Source organism: Sander lucioperca, chromosome 3 (genome assembly GCF_008315115.2).
Source record: "Sander lucioperca isolate FBNREF2018 chromosome 3, SLUC_FBN_1.2, whole genome shotgun sequence".
Lineage (NCBI taxonomy): Eukaryota > Metazoa > Chordata > Actinopteri > Perciformes > Percidae > Sander > Sander lucioperca.
Window position 1 is genome coordinate 28,859,587 of NC_050175.1, and position 21,239 is coordinate 28,880,825.

General features: G+C 42.0%; 1 protein-coding gene across 5 annotated transcripts; it reads left to right on the forward strand.

Annotated features, from left to right (window-relative positions):
* The first annotated feature begins 2,785 nt into the window (after window positions 1-2,785).
* On the forward strand, window positions 2,786-20,976 carry mapk6 (mitogen-activated protein kinase 6). Of its 5 annotated transcripts, none has more exons than XM_035999603.1 (9): window positions 2,786-3,030; window positions 7,530-8,357; window positions 8,489-8,806; window positions 16,647-16,791; window positions 17,185-17,349; window positions 17,503-17,698; window positions 17,987-18,104; window positions 18,442-19,536; window positions 19,615-20,976. In XM_035999603.1, the coding sequence occupies exons 2-8, from the start codon at window positions 8,121-8,123 to the stop codon at window positions 19,531-19,533; spliced, it is 2,271 nt and encodes a 756-aa protein (XP_035855496.1). In that variant the 5' UTR covers window positions 2,786-3,030; window positions 7,530-8,120; the 3' UTR covers window positions 19,534-19,536; window positions 19,615-20,976. The 5 variants fall into 5 exon arrangements, with proteins under 5 accessions (XP_035855496.1, XP_035855500.1, XP_035855495.1 ...); XM_035999607.1 differs by lacking the exon at window positions 2,786-3,030 and adding an exon at window positions 4,497-4,810; XM_035999602.1 differs by lacking the exon at window positions 2,786-3,030 and adding an exon at window positions 6,432-6,700.
* Window positions 20,977-21,239: the final 263 nt, after the last annotated feature.

A 21,239-nucleotide genomic window follows, 5' to 3' on the forward strand; every position in this document is an offset into this window, starting at 1 on the left:
CCTCCAACATCATCACCAAACTTTCAGCTTTCAACTTTATTTGTCCCTGATAAAACAGATGACGTTTTATCTCTAACCCCATACAAACAAATGTAATCACATCAAACACACAGCACATACACACAATACAAACAGTGTCCCTGCCAGATCACCTAATCATTTCTCTGCAGAATATCTAGAGATTTGACAATGTTTTTTTTATTCTACTTTGTCTGAGGGTGTGGAGCAGGCAAAAGAGGTTATATCACATCGTAGAGAGGATGGCTCATACACCCAACACACACACACACACACACACACACACACACACACACAAAGATAACTAGTTTTCTACAGTCTATGACAGATATATAAAAAGAGCCCTGTAGGTCCGAGGATGCTCCACTTCAGATGGTAAGAGGACAGCAAATCAAAGGCAAATGGTCCTCTCCTCTCCTCTCCTCTCCTCTCCTCACTGCAAAGCACCATCCCGTTATTTTTACAGTAATAATGATTTAAAAAGCGGTGTATGGAGAAGGACTTGTTGCTACTCTAACATCTATCTTTGCATTACCGGTAATATGTTCAATTGATAAGCCTGTTTACATTGTAGCTGCTGGCCTCATCTGAAACAAGGTAATCAAGCTGTATCACCCTAAAGAGAAAAAAAGGCTAATCCCAGGCCAGTGGTGGTGGCACTATTTTGCGTCCCGTAATAAGTAATAGACTACTGTTGAGTCCCACTAAAACTACCCTTGCAGTAAATTATTCAAACAGGAGAATGAGATCTCACCTGTCCTGCTCACAGGATGAATTGTCATGCAGGATTGTGTGTATATTTGTTTCTTTATACGCTAACCTTTCCTTACCTTTGAGCAGCGGTATGTGGACATCCTCGGTGCTGACGCATGAGAGAAACATCTTAGAACAGAAGGCATTGAGATGGGATAGCCAGTTCACTCTGAGTTAATGCTAATGAAGAGGAGGCTTTCTCCAATAAATGTCAGGCGAGGATCAGAGAGGTTTAGAAATGAAGCAATCACACATGAGTAGAAGAACGCAGAGCGACTATCTATGCATTTCACCTTCACTTATCACCTATACATCAAACGAAAGGATGTAATTATGTAAACACTGTCCCCCCCCACCTGCACTGGAGACACAATCACAGCGGAGAAAATGTACCACCACTTTCTCTGTGTAGGCCTCTTTCATGGCGTTGTGAAATACCTGAGTTGCGTGGTATCTGATACGAACAGGGTGTGTGTGGATAACACAGCTCCTGTGAGGTTATGGCCACGGAAGATGACATGGGTGGTGCAAGAACTCATGTTCTTGATACGTTCTGCACCTTGGCTTCAGGTCCAATGCGACAGTGGAAAACAGCACAAGCAACAGAGATCAGTATTACATTAATCATTCTGACTGCTAATGGTATAGAGAGAAGGAGGACATATTTCTTCTCTAAGTTAATGGTCTCACTGTACTCATTCAGGTAATCAGTGATAAAGTCAGTAATGGTGTTTATAAATGTGTATTATAAATCATCAAATCTCAGATCATGAATTAATCTCTTAGGTTGAAGTAATAATAGCACAGTCAGAGGAAAAGCAAAGCCCATGGCTTTGCCCTCATTTCCTCATCCATTCAGATATTTTTTAAACAAATAGCTGGTCCAGAACCTGCAGCAGTTTAAAGGTTTAAATATCACATGCACACATTTCCTTCTACAGTCCAATCATGCCAGTCTGTCAGAATCCTTGCAACGTGCCATATGACAAACTGATCAATACGGAAGAAGGGAGTCCTGCCAGCAGGACCCGTCTCGCAGGCAGAGAGTGGCAGACACCATGTGATGTTGTGACTTGTGAGTATAATAAGAGAGCAGAAAAATTGGATTTGTGGGACAGGAGGCAAACAGGCAGCCATCATTCTGCAGGGAAGATCAGCACTGACGCTTCTCTGGCATTTGTAGATTCACAACTTCATAAACCCCCCACTGATACTGACCATTACAGTAAGCAATAAAACCCCAAAGACTCCCCTTCAGAGGATGAACTGCAAACACATAAAAGTGTCTTCATGTACAGGCATATATTGCAGTCTCTGTTCTTTGCAAAACAATGATCTGATGACTGTCAAGAGCTTGTGAAAATATTTGACTAACAATACAGTATGTGGGCGCCTGGGTAGCTCACCTGGTAGAGCCCGCACCCATATACAGAGGTTTACTCGACGCAGTGGCCACACGTTCGACTCCAACCTGCGGCCCTTTGCTGCATGTCATTTCCCCTCCCTCTCTCTCCTTCCATGTCGTCAGCTGTCCTTTAAAAAGAAAGGCCTAAAATTCCCCAAAAAATAATCTTTAAAAAAAGAAACAAAATACAGTGAGTGCATGTGCTGTTATATGACAACAATCTGCTTGTCATTTCATTCACATATGTTTTGGAGGCTTTTTCCTAATCCAAAAAAATTGCAGAACATTCACAACCCCTTAGCACTGTGTAATCCTTTGGTTTAAGCTGACAGATAAAAATCATGAATCGCCAAAACTGCATTTGCAACTCTCACCCAGAAATATATTTCAGTACAGGATTAGTTCTGTTTTGCTTGTGTTGGACCAAAACATGAAGAAATAAAATTTAAGAGCAGATATTTAAATTAGAAGAAAAAGGAAAGAGAGAAGAGTAAGAAAGTAGTAGTGAAAGAGAGAGACAGAGAGAGGTAGTGGCCTCTAATGGTGGTGGGTTTGACACACTGACAGGCCAAGCCATACACAGAGCAGTCTCCTCCCCTCTCCGGCCTGGTCTATATTAACTCTCCATGGAGCTCCACCTCACACCCAGAGGCACATGGCGTAGGATAACACATTGGTAAAGCTCTGACAATACAGCCACATACCCACACATACACAGGGAGGTACTGGACTGCAATCTCCACCTGTCTGCCTGTCGAACTAGCAGTGTTGGGTATACAGTGTAAACTCTCCTGGATGGACTATTAACTTCTGTACCATGTTGCTCCAGTCGTCTCAGGAGAATGTCAGCCTCGGTGAGTGGCAAGAAGAATTCATTTTTTCCATAAGGGACAAGTAGACATAAATGTGATGTGTGCATTTCTTTTGTTTTTCTTTTTGTCTATAGGCACATTTTTTTTAACTAAGAGAACAGGTGAAACGTAAAGAACAGGTGATTTGTCTTGTGTCATAGTCAGCTAGAGGATAGTAATGCAGGAATGGGTCTTAGACACACTCAGATGCTGTGTATAGGTGAAAGTGTATGAGAGTAAGAGTCATACCACCAGCAGATGAACATAGGAAACAGAAACTGTATTAGTCACACGAGAGGTACTTAACAAACAGGAAACCTGGATTGCAACAGTACAATGTTTATTTTGTTTTAGACCATAGAGCAATGTAGCAATACAGGACTAACACTAACTGTAAGTGGCAGTAATAGATGCAACTGTCATCCAAACTTTATTACATAGTCAAAGGCTTGTCAACTATTTGTCTAAATTATTTTTTTAAATTGATCCTTTATTTAGCCAGGAAGGTCCCATTAAGATACAAGATCTCTTCTTCTAGGGAGATGTAACAAGGGGAGGCCAGACTCTGTACTGAGTGACCCTGGTGGAGACACATTGTTAGTAATTGTTTGTGATTGCAATACACATAGCAGAAAAGGAAGATTATTTTTTCAATCTGTCTTCTCCAAAACAATCAAAATCAATTATTTTAGGACCCCAACAGATAGGATGCTATTACCTTTCTGACCTCCATTCATTCATCTACCGAAAAAAGTAAAAAAGAGGGGAGGTAATCATGTTAGCAATAATGTGCTCTAATGAAAGGACATTTTAAACTGTCTCTTAGTTTCTGACTTGTGGATGATGTAAAGTGTCTTGGCTGCATCTGCTCTACTGAAGTGTCTTAGAGCAAAGACATCTGCACTAACTTGACCTTTAACCTTCCAGTAGAGGAATGGAATCAAAACTTAGATCAATGACGTATCATTTTAACATGATTTTCTAACTAAAAATTTAGTTATCCAACAATGAATATCCTAAATTAAAAATATAAACTCTTCTTGAAGTAGTCTAGTTTCATTCACGTATTTCCTTTCTTTTGAAACAAAAAAAACTCAGACCGAAAAATGAAATAAAGGCTCATAAGGCCACATTAATGACACCTCCCATTTCTCCTCTTTAAAAAAAATAAAAAATAAAAAATCTTGCTAATTATGTAAGATAGCCTATTATAAGTAGCATATCTATTATTACATAGCCCAACTTTATGTCTTGGGATTGATGCACGACACAAAACATCGTCATAAACTACGACCTCACTGTCGGCTATATAATAATGAAAGGTAGCCTATATCGTGTCTTAGCTCTCCTCCGACCAATAAATAACAATAAGTGGCTCTCCAAGTCTGTCGCATCCTGCTTAGTCCGCATGCACCTCCTGCTCTCCATCGCAGAGCCCATCCCGGCATGTGAGAGGCATCTGCATTCACGGGCACATGGGTTCCCACATGGTCTGCCTGCGGATGCTGATGCTGCGGCTGTGATGCTGCTACTGCTGCTGCTGCCTACCCTCCCATCCATAGGCTACCTTCAGCCATTCACCGCCTCCATGAGAGAGGACGAGACACTGTGCCATATAGGACACTAACCGCAGTCTGAGTAGAGACAGTGTGTGCCTTCCTTGGTCTCTTGACTTTGTTTTGCTCGGGATGAGTAGGCTGAACCTCGTGGAGGGCGGACCGCTGAAAGAGAAACACCCTGCGCAACTCGGTGCCAGATGGACTTTCTAAATCCGCAAGCCGCAGTGAGTGAACTGTCCGTCCGAGCGAGCGATTTTTCTCACTGAAACGATTAATGCAATACTGCGTGACGTAATCTGAAAACAACCGTATTAAGCCTATATAATCAGAATCAGAATGGGGCTTATTACAACGTTGGTTTTCACATAGGCCTAATGCCCATCAAAAGCAAAAACAAATAGCCTAAAGAAAACACATCGTGGACCAATCCGGAAAACATCAGCCTATTTGCAAAGAATAAACAAACTTCTGTAAAATGCATGGATGAATAGGACCAGACTAGGCCGATAGCCTGTTTCACTGCACTAGCAGGCCTGGATTTTCGGTTGCGATTGGATCAATTTTAATAAAGGCTATAATAATAAACAGGAAATAGAAAGAAGAAAACATAAACACTAAGATCTCTGTTTCAGGTAAGATACGCAACTGTCATCACCTGTTTTGGGATTTTTTAAATCTCTCTTTGGATCAATATAGAATGTCCTTTATTCCCATCCCTTATCATAGATAATTTTGTTCAAATGTTAAGGAACTGCAAAAATAATTCAAACAAACATCTTTCTTTACATATTTTAGTAGCCGATATTGACCTGGGCTATGATAGGCCTAACTATTTTTTGCAGATGTAGCTAAAGTGTATTTGCAAGGTTCTGTAATTATACATAAATATGATTATGGTATTCTTGTTTACTGCAAGAATTATTGGCATTTGTACTATGCTGTTATAATTTCATCTATAAACCTGTAAATATTGAGTTGGATTTTGAATCTACCGCTGTCTCGTGATCTCCAACTTCAGACACATATTTTGAATGACTCCTGCTGCTTTCAAGTACTGCTCGAAGCTCCAAGTTGTAATATATAAAGTACCGGCTTATAGTAGTATGGTAATACAATATCTGACAGTTGTGCAATGTAACTAAGTACATTTACTCAAGTACTGTACTTAAATACAAATTGAGGTAGGCCTACTTGTACTTTACTTGAGAATTTTCTTTTCATTCCATTTTCTACTTCTACTCCACTACATTTCAGAGGTAGGCCTAGGCTAAATATTGTACTTTTTACTCTACATTAATCTGGCAGCTTTAGTTACTAGTTACTTACACAACTCACATGTAGTTTATAAAATACAATGTTTTATTATACATTATATATGGATATACTATGCATATAGGCCTCCAAGTACAGCTGAAATGATTAGCTCATTAAACACTTAGTTGATTGGCAGAACTATTTTGATCGTTTCCAGTTTCTACAATGAGGATTTTTTCTGCATTGAGTAGGCCTACTTTTACTTTCAATACTTTAAGTACATTTTTACAGTATTAGTATTTTTATAAAAGGATCTGAATAGGCTACTTCTTCCAGCACTGATATCTGATATATTATTAATAGTGCTAGTTCATGTAAGACTACATGAACCACCACATGAATTTGCACTGCTAAAAATAGCTTCTTTTGTGACTTTTATTTTACTTATTTAATAATACATTTCACAAATAATAATTTAAAAAAACACTACAACCATCATTTGTTGACATATCACGAGGATCTAATCCATGCATATAGCCACCTGTATTGATACTGTATTATATTTTCAAATAGGAATATTTAAAATATGAGACAGGGAACGGTGAGTATGTTTCTGGGATCCTGAAAAACATGTTAAAAGTACAATGTAACGTACATTAATAATGTAAATATATAGCTCATATTCATTTCCGACAGTCCGTGAAGGAAGCCTCGTGACGTCACGCTGCCTTTCATAGCGCTGCGCTGCCCAGCCTCAATGGCGATTGCAACAGATCCGCAGACCTTGAGTCCGGATCGAAGTCAACCCTCGTGTGGGTTTGATTAAACACATTACGAAACTAATGCGACGAATACGGAGTGTAAGTACTTTCTTATATGTCGAATGTTGTCACTATTATTCACATTAAATGTCATTTCACCGTAGATTCGCGATCGTTTTTTTTAGCGATTTAACCGAGGTCGGCTTTGTGCTGCTCAGCGCGAGGAAACGTTACCACGTAGCTAGTCAGAAGCCAACAACGACTCCTTTGTTCGCGCTGTCGGCGGGTTTCACATAAACGTTATGTTTGATATTTATGTAAAAGGTAGTGTGTTGAGATATTTGTTTTCCTTTATAATATGGTATACGTGTGAGTTATCGGGTGGACATGTATGTGATATTTCAAAACCAAGTAACGTAAGAAGCTCCGTCAGTGGCTGGTCAGCTCGCCGTTTTGCTTCCATTCCTGGCTTTTTCCTCCAGCCAGTCAGACCCGGTGACGGTGACGGCCAAGAATAGGCCGTATTGAACATTTAAAGCTGGGAATAAATGCTGTGTTTTTCTTGAATGAATGGTATGTTGACCTTAGCCAAGCCTGTGTTATCTCATTTTATCGATACCCAAAACCAGACTAGCAACCGCCTAAACCGGGCGGGGAAGGTTTATTTTCAATTAATGACACCACGTTTAAACTATAGCCGGTGAATGAGATGGTTTGTTGTTGTTGTTGTTGTTGTTGTTGTTTGTCTGCTGATTTAGTGAAATCCCCAACATATTAGTGAGTTTGAGGTTTGACTACATTTCGCTAAACGGTAGGTTATCTTGGTGAAGTACAATATCGTGAAATTATGGACTTTAAACTCGTCCACTCTGGCACTACTTTGAGTTTTTAGTTACTTTTTTTGTTCTGTTTTTCTCTTGTCTTTCAGGTTATACCCAAGTAAAATGGAGGATAGCTTTGATTGCGACTGTGGCGAGCTTGAGCCACCTGATCATTGAGGGTGAACAATTACTTTGAAGACTTAAAGGCCAGACTCATTTCAGTTTTATAGATCAGGCGACTTGACAGGGAAATTACAGATAAGTAAATAAATATAAACGAGAGAAGAGGAAAACAATAATCTGAAGCTGCTCAGGACCTGTCATACACTGAATCTATCTGCACTGTAAGGATGCAACTACATGCTTTTATAGTTTAATATAGTGTCAGTGCTTTTTAATTGGCCTCAGTCCGTTCCGTTGCAGTCTGTAAACACTAGTCTACTAAAAAGTTTTACATTTTCTTTCCTTATTCAAGATGGAACAAAAGTTTGACCGCACATTAGTGCCCATCATAAGACAGTGACATCTAGACGGGGGACTCAGTAGTCGTCTGTACAGGGGTCAGTTAGCTCAGCTGCTGAAGCAGTGTGGGAATTGTCATAAATTCCTCCATAGGTGTTGAAGTTTGACTTGAAACAGGCCAGAGGCCTAACGTTACAGGTAGCAGGAGCTTGGTGTAAAAGCCGAAAACAGTCGTCATGGCAGAGAAGTTTGACTCACTGATGAACATCCATGGCTTTGACCTGGGTTCTCGCTACATGGACTTGAAGCCTCTGGGCTACGGGGGGAATGGCCTGGTGTTCTCAGCAGTTGACACAGACTGTGACAAGCGTGTTGCAGTGAAGAAGATTATCTTGACTGACCCCCAGAGTGTGAAGCATGCCCTGCGGGAAATCAAAATTATCAGACGTCTCGACCACGACAACACTGTCAAGGTAAGCAAGAGTTCTGCTCAAATTAGCAAAGAGTATTTATCTCATTTTCCGGAGTTAAAAAAAAAAAAAAGAATTCTGGTCCAATTGTGATACCTGACTTTCAGCACTGCCCTGTCTTCTTATGTCACCAGGTGTTTGAGACATTGGGTCCCAATGGTTGCAGGCTAACGGAGGATGTGGTGTCCCTGACAGAGGTCAACTCTGTCTACATAGTGCAGGAGTACATGGAGACAGACCTGTGTCAGCTGTTGGAGAGGGGCCTTTTGTCTGAGGGCCACGCCAGGCTCTTCATGTACCAGCTCCTACGGGGCCTGAAGTACATCCACTCTGCCAATGTGCTGCACCGCGACCTCAAGCCTGCCAACCTGTTTCTCAACACAGAGGACCTGGTACTGAAGATCGGGGACTTTGGGCTGGCCCGCATCATGGACCCACACTACTCTCACAAGGTAGGACCAGTCTCTGAGTAGCTGTTCCTGTCAGTCTTGTATTGCATGTCACAGTACTTTCCACCACATAGAGAATATGATTTTTTTTTTTTTTTTTGGGGGGGGGGTCCCTGAGTGTGTGTGTGTGTGTTGAAATGCTGGATAGACTAGAGCTTTAAGAAGAGCAGACATGGCAATTTTTTTTCACAATTTCTGCCCAAAGAGGAGTTCTTTGTTAGTCTGACACGTGATGTTTAAGTTATGGCCCAGTAATGCGGTGCCCCCCCAGGGTGACGCAGTTTCACAGCAGGAAGTAAACAAGACGGGAGTGGTTCCTTGAGGTAACGCCTCTGTTTCCTTTGTCAGGAGAAGTGAGGCTGTTTTTCTTCCATGTACAAGTGTATACGGTTACAAGTAAGAATGGGCTTAATTCCAAGTCTAAATATACAAATGAGTGGGTTCATGATAATGTGGCTTAACAAAGATGAAGATAATCCTCGTTCCCATGTTTAAAAAAAAAAACAAAACGGCAAATATGTGGCATGCGCTAAACGGACACAGTTCAGCCTTGAGCCTTCGTTGGCATCTAATGATAATGTTGAAGGCTTGAGGCTGCGGCAAATCAGTTAGTGACCTGCTGTGGTGAATTACATAGAGATTTTGTTATATCTGAGAGAGCACGTTTTACCCCAGTTGCATTTGCATGAGGTCATTACTCTATTTTCACGCCTTTTGGTGTCAAGAAAACAGAGGAGGCTGTTTTCTTTGTTATAGGCCTTTCCCTTGTCTCTCTTCTCATCAGATGCCAGCATAATTTAAACCAGGGTATTAAAAGCCAGATGCTGACTTACCAAATGTTAAATGTACACATTTTAATGTTTTTATAGCCCTGTATTTTGTTTTGTGAATCAGTGTAATGGTAGCAATAAAGTAGTTTGCTTTGTCCTTTAGTATGAGAAGAGTAAGGATCACCCTGTCTAATTGTAACCAGGTCGAAGGCCTGTATTGCCATTGCGTTTCTGTCACTATATATATTTATATTAAATAAATAAAGGGATGAGGACATTCTAGTCAAAGGCAATATGGTGTGATGTGAGGAAAGTCTCTCTCTCTCTCTCTCTCTCTCTCTCTCTCTCTCTCTCTCTCTCTCTCTGTCTCTGTCTCTGTCTGTAGCTGCAGGATCTCTTAAGAGGCCGTCAGATGCTCACGTGTGTCTCAGATTAGTCATTGGAGGGTCTAAAGTGGGCTCACGTGATGGGATCCCTCTGGCTGACACAGCCTCATTCATATCCCTTACACGGCCTGGGTCCTGCCACAGCATACATCACTCTAAGACAGACTTGCAAACATTTTGTTTACCAGAACTGTTCATTTCCAGCAAACCCCCACTACTGTGTTTTTGTAGTGTAGTCACATTTTCAGCTCTGACTTCTATATTTTCATATGAGTCATATCTTATGTTGAGACTCTTTCTGCAATAGCAAGAGGAAGGCGAGGGTTTGTAGTTGCCGGGAAGAAGTGTGAGTTTCTCACGCCACCCACCCAGTGTTACTGCACTCCTCCCTTACAGCGGGTTTGCCATGTGGGCCTTTTTCCCCTCTATATAAGCAGTTTTTCCTGATGGGGAAACATGCAGGCAAGTGGGTATTGAAAAGCTGCTTGGCTGGGGTCAGCTGTCTTGTGTTTGACAATTGTCAGCAGACTACTGCTGCTGAGTTTTTGTCAAGGACAAATGCTGTAGTGATGTAGTCAGACTAGAGCCCGACCGATAAAGTGCTCATATTATGAAAAAAACACTTTTTCTGGGATTTGGGGTGTTATTTTGTGTCTCTGGTGCTTCCACACACATACAAACTTTGAAAAAAAAAAACCGAAACATCATGCTGTTTTGAGTGAGATACTGGTTTCTGAATGTGTCCTGCCTTCAGTCTCCGGGTGAGCTGTTGAAAGTCTGCACAGCTTTCTACGTAACTAGCTGAGACGAGGGGCCTAGGGGGCTAACCGTTAGCAGGCTTAGCATGCTAGCTCGTTCTCAATGGCAAAACACTGCTACAACACACACACATTCACCCTAATCTACAAAATAAATTGTATAGAACTACTTACATGTCCCTGTTCTGCAGGTATTCCATACAAAGTTGGAAGTGCGCCCTCATTTAGAAGTCTCCCGGCTAATCCTGCCTTATACAGGCCGAAGCTGCAGAAACGGCTAGCTAACTCATGTAATCCTTACCTAGCTACTGCGCATGTGCGACTGACAACAAAGATCTTACAGAAGTTGAGATGTCTCACTCTGTAGCTAAAACAGAAACCTGACACGGGGGGAAAAGAGGAGCTCCAGCAATGTGCAGTACAACAAAAATATGGTGTCTTTTGAAAATGAAACCATGTAAACCTATTCTGGTACAATCTCAAATTACAATTATGAACCTGAAAATGAGCATAATATGGCCACTTTAAGGCCGATAGCGATACAAATATTTGGTGATTTTTTTATATATATATATATATATATATATATATATATATATATATATATATATATATATATATATATATATATATATATATATATATATATATATATATATATATATATAAAAAAAAACAATATCCAGAAACGCGTAACAACCAACAGATTTCCCTAACATTAGTTAGAGTGCTCACTAAAATAATATGATAAAGCAGTTTAAAAATAAACTTGTTTGTTTTATTGTCAGAACAGAGGAACATTAAAATATATTAAAGTTCTGATAAATAAAAATACAAACTTAAGATATGAAACTTAAGGGTTAAATACGAGTGTTGCCAACAGGGACGTTGTAGAGTGCCCTCTGGTGGACAAACTATGCAACGCCAACACTCAACATGATTGAAGGGTGTTTCGTCCATTTTTATTTTATTTTTTAAATATTCATTTATCGGCCATTATAAATGCCGATACCAATAGTTTGGAAAATGCCTAATATTGGCTGATAATATCGGCCCGCCGATATATCGGTCAGGCTCTTAAGTCAGACTGACTTTAATAGGCTTTGACCCTGCTCTTGTTTCCATACAGTGTTGCTGTGCTTTGTCTGTCTCTACTATGATAACAATTGTGGTGCGGTGGGGAGGAAGAACACTGATCTCTCGACCAGCTACTTTTCATGGCATGAAAGGGTGTGCGCTGGTGTCTCAGACCAAATCAGGCTTGTTTGAAAGTGAACCCATCGCCCACACACGACACTAGGGTGCCCAGTAGAGTGTGGAGGGAGGCACTAATAAACATTTGGTTTCGGTGTTGATCGGTCATTGGGGCTGAATCTCGGAACAAATTTGCTTTCACAACCACCCTCTACTTGTAGTAGGTTGGGTGAGGCGGAGCAGCTGGGTGGCTGAGTGCATGTTATTTGAATAACGTTGTTTCTAAATTAAGAAGCGCTCTTTGCCAGTGAACCTCAGTTTCTGGCGTAGTTTCAGTGATGTGGTAAATAGATTCATGCATCAGTGGTGCAGGCTCAAGTCATTTGTTCCACCTTTTCCTATTTTCTTGTATTGCTTGGGCTAATAAAAAAACTCCATGATTCTCTTCAGGCTTTCATTAATCCTGCATGGCTTTGTTTTAAGTATGCTGAATAAAGCTTACCAAGAGTACCTGTGTTTCTGGGATATTTTTCCATTGTTTTGAGAAAGCAGGCCCTTTCTGCCTTTTGTAAGACCGGCCCTCGTGGTGGCCCAGGATCAAGAATGGCAAGAATTTGCATGCACTCATCCAACTTCTCCAACCCTGATTCCTTTCCTTTTCCAGCCAGCTCTTTGTCTTGTTGTTGGAGCTTTGCTCAGGGCCTTATTTGAAGCTAAAGTCAGTGTTCATTTCCAGTTGTAGCCCACCCTTTTAACAAGAGAGAGAGATAGAATACTGTATGTGTGTGTGTGTGTGTGTGTGTATATATTAAGGGTGTCTCGATTTTAAATCGAAATCGACCGAAATTAAGTCACAATCTCGAATTTCGAATAAAAAAATGGAATCGTCGATGCTGCCATGCCCCCACGTCACTTCCGGTCGGCTTGTCAAGCAACCACCCAAGCCCCCAGGAACAGCGCCATGTCTTAAAGCAACCATGGGCTTATGGGCGGTCAACGGTGGAACTGCACCCCTCTGACCCAGAAAGACTTTTCCCATATACTTTGCATGGCGAAAGAAACTTTAATATTTTTAGCGGATAATTTTTTGGGGGGTACATCGTCTGTCTGTCTGTTAAACGGCGTCGACTACCCATACTGTTACTGTAGGTAACGTTATGTGGCGGATTCAAGCGTTAAGTTGCCAGCACTATTATTCATGTTCAAAACAGTCATATTAATAAAATAAGTTTGAGCGTTGTTGAACTTTGTTATAACATTATGTTGTAGCCTATTACGTCCTTGCCACTGTAAAAGTAGGTAGGCTAAGCCATACGACCCACCACTAATAACATCAATGTAAACAATACAACCTTAATATTAACTGTAACTTACAAAGATAGGTAACGTTATGTTAAGCACCACATATCGTAAGGTATCTAATGTAACTGTATCCAGCTAACGCTAAGCTCAACATTTTGTGGGAGAGAGGGTGCAGCTGTACCGTTTCTTTTACTTTCATTGTTTATTTCCTTTTAATATGTTTATGTATGCACCATCTACCAAGGCAAATTCCTTGTGTTACTAGGCAATGAATTCTATTCTGATTCTGAAGGGTATTTTACAACAACAGTTTGCAACGATTAGTTTACGGAGTTGTACGTGAAGTCCCGTCAAAGCCCACGTGCTTTACCTTCGTTGTTTGTTTTCATAACCCACTCACGGAAAATGCAAAATGTTGCCACACTGGTGACTTCAGGGAAGCAAGAGGATTTTCCAGTTCTGTTGTTTCTCTGTTATCTCTGACTCCGACAGTGCCGGGCAGTGTTGTTTTCTATGTTTTTCTCCGGATGTGCGCAAGTAGGCGGGGGTGGAGAGAGAGAAAAATACTGGGGGAATCTGCGATCCTGCTTTTATTTTGATAGCCGAAAGCTTATTTCGATCAACTTCGAAATCGTGACACCCCTAATGCTATCATATCCTCATCGTTTCGTCATGACGTTTTTAAAGTTTTTGTGTTCAACTCTCAGTAGTTTTGTAGCTTCTAACAGTCTCTGTGGTTTAAAGTTTAGTTAATATTGTAACTGCTTTATTTTACATTTCATGTTCACTAGGAGTCGTGTTACGTTGCTGCTGATGAAGACCCAACATTTCCTGATTTTTGCTGCTTCATAATAAAAGCATTCAAATACCAAAATAACGGGACTTTTATTGTGAAGCACTTATAGGAAATGAAACCGTTTCACAGCCGCTGCTTTGACCACAAATTTCACTGTCAACTCCAGACAGTGCTGTGTAGCTCTGGTAATGCAAGACTAATCATTAACAGAAGGAGACATAATAGCAGGAAGTTCTGTAGTAAAGCCTTACATATTGGTGAATTTGGGGACATTTTGAAACAAAAAATAACACTTTATTTTACTATATCGCTTTATATAAATATTTTTTTTTCTACTACTATGGGCTAACAGTTAACATAGAAACGATCAGACATACATTTAAATGCCCTCTGTAAATAGACAGTATTACATGGCTATGCTGCCCTGCTGGTAGGGGCAGTTTTTTACAACTTGACCTACTTTCACTTAACTACGGTGCAGTAAAGTCAATCAGATGTCCTTGATCTGCGTAACGACAGTACAGTGGGACGTTTGCCTTCAACAGAGCGACAGTAATAACCTAATATACCATCATTACTGAGATTAAACTACATTCTCGGTTATGTTTGCACAACGCATTCAATAAACAGAAACATAACTCTTGCAGCGCACATGAACAGATGCGCAATATTAGCTCACACATAAAATGGCACCCTCATGAATTAGCCTACTGTTGCTAACATACATTCATAAATCCTGTATAACATCGTCCCGTACCTACAGGACATCAGATTGATGCACACACACAGTAGTGTCGACAAACTTAGTCCAATGAGGGGAGTAAGCAAGCAAGTAAGTGTAATAGTGTTCCACGTTAACGCTTTTTTCTCTCTCGCTTGACATCGCTGTGTAGAGAGAGAGACTTTTTCACAAATAGGTTGCACGTAAGGGGGGGAAAAAAAAGTAGCTTCCACTTAGGGGCCCTATCTTGCACCCTGCACAGCGCAAAGCCCGACGCAAGTGTCTTTGCTAGTTTAAGACCGAGGCACTTGTCAATTTCCCGTCCAGCGCCCGCGACTAGGATTAGTGTGTGTCTGACAGGGTGGGGGGCGTGGCATCACGATGATTGGCTCTCCATTGTGATGTTGGCCAGCCATCACGATGGACAATGATATCGGTCCTTAATGTGGACACAGGATATAGAATATTGGACTATGAATGTGGACTGAATTAGAATGTGGACACATTGGGCTCGAACCACCTCCAAATGTGGTTTTTGCGATCCGATCTCAATGCGTCCTGAGAGAGTTTTCACCTGTACTTAGAGCTGTCCACTTGTGATCCAATCACTCAGATTGGATCTTACTACCAGGTGAAAACGGGTTATAGACTCGTCACCATCCACCTTTACTGACATCTGGTCACACCTGCTAAAGGCTGCTATGACTCACTCCAGAAACCCTGAGGGAGCCTTTTATGAGTCACTGTCATTGTCTACTAAATGTCAGTCTGGTCTGATCTAGATCAGGCTGTTAAGTTATTCACCAACTGTTGCCAGAGGTATTGAGATGACTGATGCTTTAATTCCTGCATCTGTCTTTGTGGTGAGTGGCTCACTTAGAGATCACTAAAAGTAAGAGTAAGTTCAGAGTCCATCATTCACAGAATTGTCCTTACGCAATGACTCTTTCAAGATAACCTAATCTAAATCTGTTGAAATGCTCTGCTGATCTGTTGGCATGCATTTCTCAGCCGTAACCACATTCACATAGGTCAGCCAATTTATTGGCTGTTTCTTAGAATGGGTGCTGGAAAGCCTTGCAAGTTTCAGTCAGTGGGTTTTTGTAGCCTGCCTTGTAATTTCCCTCTTCACAAGCTTTGTGGTGAAAGCCACTGCTAGACACAGACAAACTGATTAGCTGTTTACCTGAAGGAAGGAGTCACATCTACAGTCTACATGCTGTATCATTTATAGGCCCAAAACAAGGGCGTGCTTCACAGTGATGCACTACAGGATAGTATGACGTCAAGCATTTGCAGCTAACTACGGGCAGAAACGGGAGCCGGGCTCAGTGGTGAGCACCACCATATTGGTTTCACCACACACTACCACTGCATGTTGGGAGTGAGAGGACAGAAAGGGTGTTGTTTTACCTCTTCCCATCCATGTGTATGTGTACACAGGTCAGTTTCCTTTTGTGTTCAGTGTCCTTTTGTTCATGTGAGTAGTCAGGCTCTATGGGGGAGTGGGGAGTGCTGAATGGTGACGCTGGTTTGTCACTGGTGAGTGGAGAGTGTAGCAGCGGGTAATTATCCTGCTCTCTCAGACTGCTGACAGGGCCTGCATGTGTCTGATCGCCCCCTTTTCATCTGTCTTTTCTCTCTGGGGTCTTTGTCTCCGTGCTGTGTTGCGTACGTGACCAGAACAGATCTGTTAAGGAGACGACTCGGGGGTTATTAAGTTTGGCACGGACCAGCAGGCATGCTTTGTTCTGGGACCCGTGTTAGCAGCAGAGTTGTGTGGCATACACGGAGGCACAGGAAGCCATGTTAATCACATGTATCCATTACTGAGGGAAGCGACAGATTTTAGAGCCTTTTGACTGTTTTCCTCTTAAGAGTCCCACTAAATTATGCCGTGTCCCCTTCTAACACAGGGTCATCTCTCTGAAGGTCTGGTCACCAAGTGGTACAGGTCTCCTCGCCTGCTGCTCTCTCCTGACAACTACACCAAAGCCATCGACATGTGGGCCGCCGGCTGCATCTTTGCCGAGATGCTCACAGGGAAAACCCTCTTTGCAGGTAAATGTTGACTGCATTTCTTATGGCTGACTCACTGTAACACCTCATATACAAACTGGCAAGCAGTCCTTGGAGCAGGTTGGGTGGCTCTGATGAGGCATATGTTCATCCTGCTAGTCAATGTTTTTGTTCAGAACAGATAGGAGATCCAAAGTCAGTCTGCTTTTACTGTCCTTATTGCTGGCCTTTGCAAATCCAGCTAGAGCTGGGAGCTACTGACTGTTATTTGTTGAAACTGCCTTGAGCTGAACACAAAGCAAATATCTGTTCTCGTGGTCTGGCGCCCTCGGCCTCGCTCAAAATAAACTCACTCAGTCATGCAGTCATGTAGACGTTGAATGTTGTGTAACTCTTCAAAGAAAGTGCCTAATGTTGGTCTGCCTGGTGTTTCAGGAGCCCACGAACTGGAGCAGATGCAGCTGATCCTGGAGTCCATCCCCGTACTGCGAGAGGAAGACCGACAGGAGCTCCACAGCGTCATCCCCGTCTTTATCCGCAACGACATGTCCAAGCCTCACACACCACTGGCTAAGCTGCTGCCTGACGTCAGTCCCCAGGGTGAGTACCACTTTACTTTTTTACATTCAGAAGTACTCACAGGCTCATGAAGTACTCTCATGAACACGGACCAAATGTAGGGGGCCAGGGTCCTATCTCCTCATAAATCACGCGTTTCCTACTTGGTAATCTCAATGTCCGTTCTCTCTGCAGCCCTTGACTTCCTGGAGAAGATCCTGACCTTTAACCCCATGGATCGCCTCACTGCGGAGGAGGCCCTGGCCCACCCCTATATGGCTGACTACTCCTTCCCCCTAGACGAGCCTGTCTCTCTGCACCCCTTCCACATTGAGGATGAAGTAGATGATATCCTGCTCATGGACCAGAGCCACAGCCACACCTGGGACAGGTATGCTCACTCACTGATTCCCTGTCAGACACCTGCTCTTTGTGACCAGGTTTGGTGATGCAAAGTTATACATTTCCCCTGTTGAGACATTTTGAGCTTAGTTTCAGTGGAGTATAGTTTGCATTGCTCTCTGCTTACTAAGCAGTAATAATGGGAATATAAAGAAGTTTTTATGAATTAGTTTAATGGTTTGTTTGCATAGTTAGATTCTGTACTGGAGCCTTGTTTGAGTCATTTTGTGTGTCTTGTGTTTGTGTACTGAAGTCTTGCTCTTTTATACTCTGTCAGATATCATGAGAGCCAGCTGTCAGAGGCTGACTGGCACTTGCACAGCACCCACGACCCAGACGAAGTTCAGGTTGACCCAAGGGCTCTCTCCGATGTTACAGACAAGGAGGAGGTTCAGGTATGTTTGAATTTAAAAAAAAAAAAAAAAAAAATCTGCATACTCCTAAAAAACATTAGTTTTTCTTCTGTTTATTTCATTTTACTTTAAAAAAAAAAAAAAAAAAAACATTTTGAATGCTTATAGATAAGAGCTCCCAAATGTAAGGATGCATAGGAATAAGTATTGTTCCAAAAAGAATACATAACACATTGAAAATAGTTTTTGGTGTTGCAAACCAAAGCTTTACCAAGTTTACAAGATTATAGATACATATAACATGTCTTGCTCCTCGCTGATTAAATTGACTTTTTGATGAGGTAACAAAGGCTAAATGGTGGCTGTTGTCTGTTTCCAGGTGGATCCTCGTAAATATGCTGATGGAGATCGGGAGTTCCTGGATGAGCCATCCTTCGATTACTCCACTCTGTTCCAGCCGGAGCAATCCTGGCAGGACGACCACCACGAAAACAAATACTGTGACTTGCAGTGTAGCCACACCTGTAACTACAAGGCCGTGTCGCCCTCCTACCTGGACAACCTCATCTGGAGGGACAGTGAAGTCAACCACTACTACGAACCCAAGCTCATCATCGACATCTCCAACTGGAAGGAGCAGCAGAGCAAGGAGAAGGCGGACCGCAAGGCCAAGAGCAAGTGCGAGAAGAACGGGCTGGTGAAGGCCCAGATCGCGCTGCAGGAGGCTGAGAAGACCCAGGGTCCGGCGGAGAAGGACAGCGAGCAGGAGAAACATCAGACGGAGAAGCCTCAAAGCCAGCAGAACCAAGGCTTTGACTTTGACTCCTTCATCGCCAGCACCATTAAACTGAGCCTGCAGCCGGAGCCGTGTCAGGAGGTGGCCCTGCTCAACGAGGTGGGCCTCCTTAACGAGCTCAACTCTTCCGTTTCCCAGCTAGAGGCTCCCCGCTCAGGCTCCATGTCCAAGTCCATAAGTCAGGAGAAGGAGGAGAAGTGCCTGGTAAACCTCGCCCAGTTAGGCGGAGGAGGGCTGGGAGTCGTCGGCAGTGACGGCGCCTGGCCCGCTCACCCCTGGGAGAGCTTTGGCTCCGGGGAGAGAGTCGGGGAGAACGGCTGTTTGATAGATGAAGCATGCTGGGACATTCACAAAGAGGACCAGCTCCAGAAGGAGAGCACTTACACCAGCTACCTGGACCGCCTGTTCAGCCGGAAGGAAGACGGGGCCGGAGAGACTGTGGCCAGCTCGGAGACGGAGCCCTCGGAGGGGAGAGAGCCGGACGAGAGCTTCCTCTGCAGGAGCACAGAGATTGTGCTGAACATGCAGCTGGACTCTCTGGCCCTGCCTGGCTTTGACAGCACCGATGACTTGCCTCTAAAATCCATCCAGGCGTCCCTCACCCCCTGCGCTGTCAAATGCTCCCCACAGATTCCCCACAAAACATACAGCAGCATCTTCAAGCATCTTAATTAAAAAAAAAAAAATAATAAATAAATAAATATATATATATATATATATATATATATATATATATATATATATATATATATATATATATATATATATATAAAATCTCCTCCCTCACAGTGCAAAATCTAGGCAGTTTTGTTTTTTTAATAATATGGTATATTATTGAACTTGAATCATTTCATAGCTTTTTTTTTTTTTATTATGGTTACTTTTCATTATTTTGTTTTTAAGAGTTGAGAGGGGGTGATTTATTATATTTAAAAAATGTTGGTCATAACTTTGAGCCTTGACCACCAGGCCTTCATGGGTTAATGTCTGCGCTCTCATTGCTGAACTGGCATGTCACTCGCACACTTAATGTACTGTATACGAACGGAAGGCAGGAGAGAAGTAACTAGACGATGGATGGTAGGAGAGGCGTTTTGATTCGCCAGATGAGGTTTGGCTGTTAGGGTGTGACCTAAGGAAGGACGCTAGACGCTAACATTGCTGTAGGCATTTTAAAGTGCATTGAAACCGCTTTTCCTAGGACGGGATACAAAAGAAGGGGGTTGGGATGTCCCTGTGTGTGTGTGTTTTTTTTTTTTTTTTTTTTTTTTGAATTTTCGTTTGACTTTTTGACATTTTTCCCTGAAGAAATCTTCCTGAACCCTTTCATACTGTAATGTAATCTGACACATGATGCCAGCAGCAACCATTATCGTAGGCGTTAATGTAAATGTGTTATCTACCTCAAGGTAACAGCCGCGAGAGACACTCGAAGCCGCACTAGTGCTTTACACACATGACCATCCTCTCACCATGAAATGAAGTGGTCGCGCAGATGAAATCTGTCTCACTTTAGCATTTAACATAGTGAGGTGTTTTCAGTAATCATTATTTATTTCTAGCAGATGTGCGATATTTATTTTATCAAAATGTGTTATTTCAATGTGATTATTGACGATTGAGGAGTTGGGACGGACTTCTATTTTCATTTCAGCACTATATGGGCGTAAGTGTTCTTCTGTTTTATGGTAGGTTGCAAATTCATCTATGTTCTAAAAGACGTTGAGGCTTTACATTTTCCACCGATATTGTCAAAAATGGATATCATTATTTTTGTTTTTTATTTATAGGTGCGTTCCGTCTTTAATGGAAAATCTGCTTTATGGTTTGAAGAAGCGCCTAAAAGTCTTAATTTTTTTTATCTAAATGTAATGTTTAAAAAAAAAAATGCGTGCATGGAGGCAAGAGAAAGGTACTTTAAAAGTAAAGTTAATGGTGAGTATAATGTACGTCAGTTTTAATTGTACGTTTTTTTTTTGTTAAATTTCTATGTACTTTTTCCAGGCAAGCATGGTGAATTAGGTAAGGTGTAGCATGTAGAACACTTATGGACTTTTTTTTGTAATCATTGGTTCCCCTGTTCTACAAAATATCTCAAAATAAAATTACTGGCAAAGATGTTGGCTTGTCTGCCCTTTCTTATTAGTCAGGGATGACTCTGACCTCATACACTCAGTTAAGTGGTGTTTTTGTAACTTTAGATTTGTACGACCGCACAGCCACGAGAGCCTTGTTGGTGGAGAGGAAGTGCTGACTACAGTGCTGCCACCTCTGGACTCAATGTTTAATGCCCAACTAGGCAGACTAAATTACACTGTGAGCAATGGGGACACGTGCTTTGAATCACCAGCTAAATGTAGCTCTGGCTCAGACAACCATAT

Bases quoted from the DNA above. Each gene is read 5' to 3' on its own strand.
- mapk6 (XM_035999603.1), top strand. From the start codon at position 8,121: ATGGCAGAGAAGTTTGACTCACTGATGAACATCCATGGCTTTGACCTG. The intron at 8,807-16,646 runs GTAGGACCAGTC...CTTCTAACACAG, and splicing joins ACCCACACTACTCTCACAAG to GGTCATCTCTCTGAAGGTCT. The intron at 18,105-18,441 runs GTATGTTTGAAT...GTCTGTTTCCAG, and splicing joins CAGACAAGGAGGAGGTTCAG to GTGGATCCTCGTAAATATGC.